The sequence below is a fragment of the Berghia stephanieae genome, chromosome 5 (genome assembly GCF_034508935.2).
Source record: "Berghia stephanieae isolate SIO BIC M18660-M18661 chromosome 5, UCSD_Bste_1.3, whole genome shotgun sequence".
NCBI lineage: Eukaryota > Metazoa > Mollusca > Gastropoda > Nudibranchia > Aeolidiidae > Berghia > Berghia stephanieae.
This window is the reverse complement of record NC_088364.1, coordinates 69,396,267-69,407,315: the sequence shown is the minus strand read 5'-3', so window position 1 is coordinate 69,407,315 and position 11,049 is coordinate 69,396,267. Positions and strand designations below refer to the sequence as shown.

At 37.3% G+C, this 11,049-nt stretch overlaps 2 protein-coding genes across 2 annotated transcripts in view; one reads left to right on the top strand and one right to left on the bottom strand.

Annotated features, from left to right (window-relative positions):
* The window catches only part of LOC144973510 (uncharacterized), a 261,680-nt gene that overhangs the window by 68,509 nt on the left and 182,122 nt on the right, over positions 1–11,049 (bottom strand). The gene's annotated exons all lie outside the window — the stretch shown is intronic.
* LOC144973814 (paired box protein Pax-5-like) overlaps positions 1–11,049 on the top strand; it is a 24,246-nt gene that overhangs the window by 4,194 nt on the left and 9,003 nt on the right. The window contains exons 2-3 of the mRNA XM_078916706.1: positions 4,134–4,203; positions 7,590–7,755. Coding sequence (XP_078772832.1) covers positions 4,134–4,203; positions 7,590–7,755 — 236 coding nt within the window. The remainder of the gene's footprint in view (positions 1–4,133; positions 4,204–7,589; positions 7,756–11,049) is intronic.

The following is an 11,049-nucleotide window of genomic DNA, read 5'->3' as shown; positions in this document are numbered from 1 at the left end:
AAAACCTTTCCCTTTTCATAATAATACTATTATGACGTCAATGATTGTCACCTTCCCCATTTTACGATGTGACACTTCCTCTTTCATCTCCCCACCTCGTCCCTCTCCTTCCCATCTGTCCATCTCACCGTCGTTCCTCCTCCTTGCCCCCACTGTCCAACACCTTTATATCAGATAAAACATATTATTATTATACCGTTATCCCCCCCCCCCCCCCACTCCCCCGCCTCCCACCCCCTTGACCACAAGAATGATAATAATATGTATCCCACATTCTTGTACTGGTGTGTTTTATTTTATCACTCCCATCTGCTGTCGTTTTTTCCTCGCACACATGACATGTCATGACACACTCTGTAAAAAAAAAATAATTATCTAACGAAGATAACACATTACATACATAAATACAAACACATAAACACATACACACTAACACACACACATATACACACCCGCACACACACATACACACACACACACACACACACACACAATGTCATCACAACCAGCAATCTGTTTTCTGACGTCTACTCTGACATACAGAACAAATTTTTTAAAAATACACGTATCTTAAAATTTTGGACAGAAAACTCTTCCTTAAATTATATCCATTGATTAAAATGACCCTAGTCTAGGCAAAACACTCAAAATCTGAGACTCCACCACAAAAGTCTTCACAGAAGTCCCAGGGTTGAGAGTCTTTTTTTTTTCCAGATGAGGGTCATTCTAATAGATCGTATAATATTTGAAGGTCTAGTTTTCTGGTCAAGAATATTAAATACGTGGGTTTTTTTTTTGGTTTTTTTTTTCTTTTTAAGGGGTTGGGGGGTAGGCGTTTAGAGTTGGTTAGTTTTGGTGACACCTCAGGAGATCGAACCAGATCTTACATAATTGACACTTTGTCCTATCGTAGTCTCCGATCCTACACTGTAATACCATGACTAAACTCATTCCTTCCTTACTCCCCCCCCCCCCCCCCCTCCCTCCCCCCGCCTCCACCCCAACTCCTCCCATTTTGGTCAGAAAAACTTAACCTTTTTACTTTTAATATCGATAGAGTTGCGCATTAATTTACACATTTTGATTTCATACAGTACAAGAAGTACAGGTCGTTTGTCAGGCGTTCTTGTTGTATGTACTTGTTTGTAATCGCTGTCAACTGTCTATATAGCCAGGTGGTACCACCTTATTCACGCTTCAGTCAAGAGAGCGGCTATGTGGTCTAGTGGTATGACACTCGCTTTCGGATCGGAAGGTCCCGGGTTCGAGCCTGGCTCGACGCATAGTTGAGTCCTTGGAAAAGACTCTTTACTTACATTCTCTCACCGTACTCAGGTGCAAAATGAGTACCTGGCCGTTAACAGCGTTGTCCTTGTCCGAAAAATTGTAATATCGCCTAACAGGCGTCATGTCTCGTCCTACATGTTAAATGTTGCTGTTGACCAGGGACCCCTTGTAAAGCGCTTTGAGCACGTTAAGTGGATATTGCGCTATATAAAATCTCAATAAAAAAAAAATAATGAAAAAAAAAAAAGAGAGAGAGAGAGAGAGAGAGAGAGAGAGAGAGAGAGAGAGAGGGAGGGAGAGAGAGAGAGAGAGAGAGAGAGAGAGAGAGAGAGAGAGAGAGAGAGAGAGAAATAGAGACTTCCATATATATATAATAGTTGCCAAGCCACTGTCAGGTGAGTTCATCAAGGGACGAGATCACCAAATGACCCATCTGACAGGTTGACCAGATTGTCCTATTGTGTCTGTGTCCGTGTCGTATGTGTTATCAGCCTGGGTCATCAAGGATTTCTCGATGACCTCAACGAACCTCCTCCTTCCTCCCCCTCCTTCTCCTCCTCCTCCTCCCCCACCGCCTCCTCCTCCTCCTCCTCCTCCTCCTCCTCCTCCTCTTCCTCCTTCTCTTCCTCCTTCTCCTCTTCCTCCTTAATTCTTTTTTAAAAATGTCCATTCTTTCTGATCCTTTCTATCTATCTATCTATCTATCTATCTATCTATCTATCTATCTATCTATCTATCTATCTATCTATCTATCTATCTATCTATCTGTCTGTCTGTCTGTCTGTCTATCTATCTATCTATCTATCTATCTATCTATCTGTTTATCTATCCATCCATCCATTCATCCATCCTTCCATCCATCCATCCATCCATCCATCTATCTATCTATCTATCTATCTATCTATCTATCTATCTATCTATCTATCTATCTATCTATCTATCTATCTATCTATCTATCTATCTATCTATCTATCTATCTATCAACATACCCCTCATTACTTTCACCTGAGTCAATTTGAAGCAATCATTATCATAAATTTTCGATACAATCTAACCAAAATAAATCTTATGGACCATGTGGACACAGCCACGTTTCGGGTCAACCCTGCATCGTACCGTGATCGATCCACAGTCATTTTCGTCATATTATGTTTGTGTAGCAGTCTGTGACTGTGTATGTATGATGAAACGTTGTAAACAATTTATCTTATTTTACTGTGGTGGACAAAGGCGACGTTTCGGATCAACCCTTTAAATTATCGCACCCGAGTAATTTCGAAGCCACCTTTGTGTCCTTTATGTGTGTGTTTGTGTGTGTGTGTGTGTGTGTGTGTGTGTGTGTTTGATGATACGATATAAACAAGTTATGTCTTATCGACTGCGCTGGGCACAGCTGGTCATCAAATTCTTTATCCTTCCGGTCCGGTCTTACTATGTCCAATATAATCATTAACAATATACCTATATTATTATTATATCCATATATTATCTGTAATATAACATGTATATATTAGAATGATACACCAGTGTCATTCATTAATGATTCTGATTGTGAGGTTTTGTGGTCTTAGTGGTTATGATACACTAGCGAGCCTTCGGATCGGAAGGTTCAGAGTTCGAGTTCCGCTTTAAGCGGCGTATATAGTTGAGTCCTTGAATAAGGCTCTTTACTCACATTTTCTCATCTTACTCAGGTGTAAAATGAGTACCTGACCTATTATTGTCCAATACAAAAATGTTAACTCCAGGCCCATAATTGCGTTCGCTTATAAGACCTGCTAATATGTGCACCTAGGTAAAAAAATCAATAATTATAAAAAAAATAAAAAATAAAAAACAAGAAGAAAAAAAGAAAGGAAGAAAGAGACACGAAAAAAAATAAAAATAAATAAAAATAAAAAGAAAGAAAATGGGACAGAAAACGATTTTTTAAAATTTCTCTCTCTTTTTTTTCCATTCATCAAATTTGATTGAATTTCCGCATTTCCTTCATCACATCTTCTTCCCATCTACTATCTACCCATTAACGCCGGGAGTGGGAGGGGAAGTCGGGGTAGGGGGACTCATCTCCGGTCTGTTTTAATGTTGGGATTTCATCTCTGGTTGTAGTAGTTGTTGTAGGTCTTGTTAGCTCTATTCATTATCATCTCTCTCTCTCTCTCTCTCTCTCTCTCTCTCTCTCTCTATCTATCTATCTATCTATCTCTCTCTATCTCTCACTATCTATCTATCGCTCCTTCTTCTATCTATTTTCCTTTATTTTTCAGACATTAATTAAAATTTTTTTAAAACCCTCCTAACTCTCTTGCTATAATAATATTAATTGTATCAATAAAATATAAATAAAATTAATATTTTAAAAAACTCAATCTCAATAATAATAATAATAATAATAATAATAATAATAATAATAATAATAATAATATAATAATAATAATAATATGATAATAATATAATAATAATAATAATATAATAATAATAATAATAATAATAATAATAATAATAATAATAATAATAATAATAATAATAATAATAATAATAATAATAAAATTAATCATCATCATCATCATCATCATCATCATCATCATCATCATCATCATCATCATCATCACCATCACGACTTCTTACCCCATCTAACAATAATATCGATTTTCATTCACGACCACTCACAAGAAACCCCCCCCCCCCCACCCCCACACCACCACCACCCACCACCACATCACCATCTCCTCATCACCCATTCTCGTCTCCCACATCCTCGCCGTCCGTCACATCAATCTGTGATGACTAATGTTATAGGGTGCACATTATAAGTTGTGACTGACATAAATTTCTATAATTTGCAGCGTGACCGAGATCAAACACCTGGCTTTATTTCTCGTGCTTTAGAATATTCTAAAGACAGAAAGGGATGGAGTTGGGCGGGGGGGGGAAGGAAGCGTGAAGAATATATGGAGAAAGCAGAGAGAGGTAGAGGATGTTGAAGGGCGGGGATAGAAAGAGGAGAACAAAGAAAGAAAGAGATAGAGAGGGAGAGAGAGAGACAGAGAAAGAGAAGGAGAGAGAGGTTAGGACAGAAAGAGAGAGAGAGAGAAAGAAAGAGATAGAGAGGGGAGGAGAGAGAGAGAGAGAGAGGAGGAGAGATAGAGGTAGGAGAGAAAGAGAGAAAGAGAGAGAAAGAGAGAGAGAGGGATAGAGAGAGAGAGAGAGAGAGAGAGAGAGAGAGGGAGTGAGGGGAGGAGAGAGTCATAGAGGCGAGAGAGTAAGAAAGAGAGAAAGAGAGAGAGAGAGAGAGAGAGAGAGAGAGAGAGATTGGTTGTGGTTTATGGTCATGTAAGACATGAAATAATATTTTTTTTAAAGCCCCAACAACGTCATGGAATTTTAAAAAATTCCGCTCAAGTCTACATTAACTTGACTGAGAAGAGAAGAAATACCAAACCAAACCACATAATAAAAGAGAATTACCCACCGATCCGTGTCCATCAAGCCTATTTGTTGTATTAAAATATCAATAGTAACATAGAAACACAATACTATTGTGAATGTGGACCATGTTTTAGTCGTATAGTACATATAATATTACTATTATTATAACAGTGTTGTATCGTTTTGATATGGTTATACTGTGCTTGTAAATTCATTTTAACCGTGAAGTCATTTGTACTGCTTGCTTGATCAAGGGGAAATAAACGACACGGCCCTTTTTTTTTTTTGTCGTGTCTATTCGATGCCGTTTATTATTATATCAATAGCCATGCTTCGTACTTCGGACGAGTACGAATGTACGCGCTGCGATGACGACGAAGGACACACAGACACATCGACGTTGGTGGCTTGTGGCTTGTGGCTTGAATTAGTCTGTTTGGTACTGTGTTTATTATTATGGCGGTCTCTAGGGTTTTCAAAGGAATTTTGTAAGGCTTTTTGGAAGTCTTTTAACAGTGTACTGAATTTTTAAAAAATCACTTTTAACTTTTTAAAAACCCATTGATTATTAAAGTCCTTCAGAGTCATTGAGCCCATGGCGTTAGAGTTTATCCCGGTTTCTATATCGTGAAACGGATGATAGCAATTGCTTGCTATCCTTTGGATAGGATGCTAGTCTATCGCAAAGTACATTCTACCAAATCTAACAGACTCAGCTATTCAATCACTGATGGGTGGACAAAAAAACAAAAACAAAACAAAACAAAACAGAACAATATCAACATCAACAACAACAACAAGGAAAATAAAGACAATATATTAATAATAATAATAATAATAATAATAATAATAAATAATAATAATAATAATAATAATAATAATAATAATAATAATAATAATAATAATGAAATTTATTTATATTGCGCCCAATCCTCGAGACAATAAAGCTCTAGGCGCAATAACACTAATAGCAGCAGCAACAACAACAGCAACAACATCTCGAGCAATCAAGAAAAAAAACAAAACAATTTAAGCAACAAATTAACTGCAACTTTTTAAAAAAATAAAAATTCATTCGACTTTACCTTATTCAAACTCTAGACTTTTCAAACCAACGACAATCGACTCAACCACTTCACCACGCACACAACAACTCTATCACCTGGAGCGAGATCTATGACAGATATGACGAGATTCTTGAGATTCTTGCTTGACAATGATAGCAATAACATTCAATTGATCCTAAAGAACTTAATCGCAGTACTTCAACAATATCTACAAAATTACGAAACCTCCGCAAATATAATATTATAATAATTTTCTAACCAGAGATTTGATTTGTAAGACGAGAAGCGGTTCCCCAAACCTATAATTAGAAGACACTTTTGGCGTGAAAAACCTTTACAATCCTAAGTACTTTTCGAGGACTAGTCTAGGGATTATAACAGACTCTCCTCTCTATTTCTTTTTATTTTTGTGCGGTTGGTTTTAAGGTCTTTGAGGGTGTTTTATAATCTAAAGCTACTCCCAAGTAACGAAAAAAGAAAAAAAAATCTATCGGAAACAAAACAAAACCAGAAACTTCGAGAACATGGCTACATATTGGAGCAGCACTACTCGCCTTTGTTGATTACAATAAAACAACTTGTCATTTTAAGCTTAAGTATCTGCGTCTTTAAAAAAAAAAGATTTAGCATAAGGGTAAGAAACTTTTGAACTTTTATCCTTCTTTCAGAAATTGTATTATCTTAAAGTGAATTGCTTTACAATCGGATTTAGTGTACGATATTTATTATAATAAATTCTTTACGAGTCTTCCCTTCAGCTTCCTCTTCAACCTTCATTTATTTCCTTCTCCTCCCCTTTTTTTCTTCTATCGCTATCACTGTCGTCACCCTACTGTCTTGAGAATTCAACAAAAATGAATAAAGGTAAAGAAGGGAAAAAAAGGAAAGAGAACACACAAAAAAACATTGCAGTTTCTGAAAAATGGTAGAATATTGTTATTAAAGCTTTCCTGAAAAGAAAGAAAGAAGGGAAAAGGAGAGAGAGAGAGAGAGAGAGAGAGAGAGAGAGAGAGAGAGGATGGAGGGGTGTTCATCTCATACTGTCTCTTTCTCTCTCTTTCTCTCTCTCTCTCTCTCTCTCTCTCTCTTTCTCTCTCTCTCTCCATCTCCCTCTCTCTCTCTCTCTCTCTCTCTCTCTCTCTCTCTCTGTGTGTGTGTGTGTATGTGTCTCTGCTGGTATGGCGATCTTCTTGACTAGGAATTTGACCTCCAGTCATTCAACAGTTTGATATCATCTCCCACCCCCATCCCTACCATCGGTATATCATACATACCAGCCGAATCAGTTTGTGTGCAATTTTCATTATGTTTTCTGAAGAAGATTGTAAAATTGTATTTAAAAAACGACATATCATTGTAAAGCGCTTTGAGTACATTTAGTGGATATTGCGCCATATAAAAGCTCAATTTAATAATATACGATGCACATTTACTATATTATTACTAAACTCCAAAGAGAGCTGGTAACATTTCAGACCAGGTATGCACGCATGAAAGGACTTTGAAAATCTAAGTCGCGAAAAGGACCAATCGATTTACTACCTTTGTTCCCAGTACTAGTCTAGATAGATCTATGTGTTTCGAGGATGACGTCACTCATGTCTTTGTTAATGTCTATTTGCCATCCGCGTTTATGAGTACTTCTCACTAAACTGTATTAACCAGATTATAAACCTTCAAGATTACACACAGTTTTGTGTGTTGGCCAGTTTTACTTCCGGATGACAATGTTGTGAACTTCTTAGCCAAGTGCATACTATCTATATTATATAACTAACCTCTTCCTTTTTTGGTTCCTTCTAACAGGTCATGGAGGTGTGAACCAACTGGGCGGTGTCTTCGTCAACGGACGCCCTCTACCGGATATCGTCAGGACCAAGATCGTGGAGCTTGCTCACGCTGGGATTAGACCGTGCGACATTTCCAGACAGCTGAGGGTGAGCCACGGGTGTGTCAGCAAAATTCTAGGAAGGTGAGTCTTGGGATACTTTTTTTTCCATTCAACTTAGGATTAGCCCAGTCCTTGATGTCCTCCATCCATGATCTTGTTGGTGGTTCTCTCCCTTTTTTCCCCATCCACCTTAGCATAACAAGTCCAGTCCTTGATGTCCTCCATCCATGATCTTGTTGGTGGTTCTCTCCCTTTTTCACCATCCAACTTAGCATAACAAGTTCAGGCCTTGATGTCCTCCATCCATGATCTTGTTGGTGGTTCTCTCCCCTTTTCACCATCCAACTTAGCATAACAAGTCCAGGCCTTGATGCTTTCCATCCGTGATCCTGTTGGTGGTTCTCTCCCTTTTTTCCCCATCCACCTTAGCATAACAAGTCCAGGCCTTGATGCCTTCCGTCCATGATCTTGTTGGTGGTTCTCTCCCTTTTTTCCCCATCCACCTTAGCATAACAAGTCCAGGCCTTGATGCCTTCCATCCGTGATCCTGTTGGTGGTTCTCTCCCTTTTTTCCCCATCCACCTTAGCATAACAAGTCCAGGCCTTGATGCCTTCCATCCGTGATCTTGTTGGTGGTTCTCTCCCTTTCCTCCCATTCTAGGTTAAGTCAAGGGTTTGATTGATGTCCTCCATCCATGATCTCGTTGACCAGTTTCCCCCTTTTTTCCCATTCGACCTAGGAAAAGTCCAGGCCTCGATGACCTCAATCCATGATCTTGCTGGCCTGTCTCTCCCTTTTTTCCCCCCATTCGACTTAGGATAAGTCCAGGCCTTGATGCCTTCTATCCATGATCTTGTTGACCTGTCTCTGTCCCTTTCCCCCATTCAATTTAGGAAGCGTTGCTTGAAAGTAACAGATCGTAACCCACCGTATACTTTGTCGTGACGAACCCGATGCCAAAATGTGGATTTAAATTTATTTTTTAAAAATAAGAATTACGTAATTGTTAAATGACATTACTTCAAGAAATCATTGGGGGTTTTTAAAACAGAGAGAATTATAGAAAAATTATCTCAAATGTAATTTTTATAGATAAGAATGTGCTTGGCTAAGAAGCTCCGGAAGTATAGATAGTTCGAAGATGACGTCACTCAGGCCTTTGTTATTGTTTTTGCTATCCGCGTTTGTGAGTTGTTCTCACTTAACTGTATTAACCAAACTATAAAAGTTCATGGTTACACAGAGTTTGTGTGTTGGTCCGTTATACTTCCGGATGGCAATGTTGTGAACTCCTTGGCCAAGCGCATTCTATCTATAACGGACCAACACACAAAACTATGTGTAACCTTGAACGGTTATAGTCTGATTAATACTGTTTAGTGAGAATTACTCATAAACGTGGATTGCAACAAAACAAAACAAACAATAACAAAGACCTGAGTGACGTCAACTTCATACAATCTATAAAATATAATGTAATTGTAGTTATGAACAAAAAATACCCACTCAAACCTTCTTTTAAAAAAATATCCATTTCAACAATGCGTGATAAAGTCCATAATTAGTTGCGTTTGGTAGCCAGACCTGTAAATGTGTGTCCTTGGTCTATGACCCATTATATATCATTTTTTGATATAATATTATATGATTTTGTTTTTGTATTCATGCTTATTATGTAGTGTCGTGATTTTTAATTTTGTTGTTTTTAAAACATCTTTTTTTATTATGTAAAGCGCCGCAGAGCACGATTAACGTGCATGCTTAGGCTCTATATAAATTCATTATTTACATATTATTTACATATTTACATATGATAATGAACTAATTACCGTTAAAAATTAATAGAAAAGACATAATAAAGCATATTATATTATAACAAATTAGGATTATTTTTTTTTTAATCGTGAGACGTATAAAAGACAACATTAAATTTTTGAAAGAAAGCAAAGAAAATAATTACAAATAAAAGAAAAACATGACTTCTAAGAGTGATGATATAATATAATATTCACTCCAAGTAAAATTTCAGTGCCTATAGTAATAACTCCATGTAACAACTGACAAACAAATTGACAGAAAATATCTCTCACTCGAGGACAGAATAATGGCGGACATGAAATAAATATTAAAATAAATTTGACTTCATAATTAATTTATATTTATTAAAAATCGCTCCGTCATTGTAACTCTGACAACCTCGGGGGGGGGGGGGGGGGGGGTGGGGGGGATCTAGACAAACAAATTTTTAAAAAAAGAAAATAAAGAAAGAAATAAAAGGAAAAAGACAAAAACATTTTTAAAATTTTGGTCAGAAAACTCCTCCTTCAAGTATCGATCGATTAAAAATGACCCTCATCTTGCCTAAAACTCTCGAACCTGGGACTTCGTGGAAGAGTCCCGGGTTTGAGAATTTTTGGCAAGATGAGTTAAACGATCGATACTTGAAGGAGGAGGGAGTTTTCTGACCAAAATATAAAAAATGTTTTTGTTTTGTTTTGTTTTTTCTGAGTACAACTAGAAGTCATCTATCATCTTTTTCTACGGAGCTGACGACGTCTTAACCGTGTCATACATTGTAAACACACACACACACATACACGGACATACACACATACACACATGTACACATACACACAGACACGGACAAACAAACATACATACATGCACACACACCTACACACAGACACGGACACACACAAACACACACACACACAGACACGGACATACACACATGCACACACATACACACACAAATACACACACAAACAGACACACACAGACACACACACACACGGACATACACACATGCACACACATACACACACAAACAGACACACACACAGACACACACACACAGACATACACACATATACACTCTCTCACACACACACACAACTAAAAATGAAACTAACCCTAACTCTAACAAAATCTATAAATCTGACAAACAATCGTAACCATGGGATTGGTTTAACATTGTTATAATGAAGTATAGGTAATAATTAATTTGTGTTGATTTGAGAGTATATTTCTATTACAACAGTGATCCCAGCCATAACAACATGGACTTATTGGCAGGTCTGATAATCCAAAATTGTTGTGGACCCATTGTTGTAATGGAAATAGATATTCTCAAACCAACGCTAAATGTTGTCCATTACAACAATGTTCAATCAAGCCCATGATTGTGTTCGGGTATCAGACCTGCAAATATATGCACGTTGACTCATACCAATTTGACGAATATAGGTAGAACGAAATTGACGTCACTCAAGTCTTTGTTATTGTTTTTTTTTTTTTTTTGCCATCCATTTTTATGAGTAATTCTCACTAAACTCTATTAAGCAGACTATAAACGTTCAAAGTTAAACATAGTT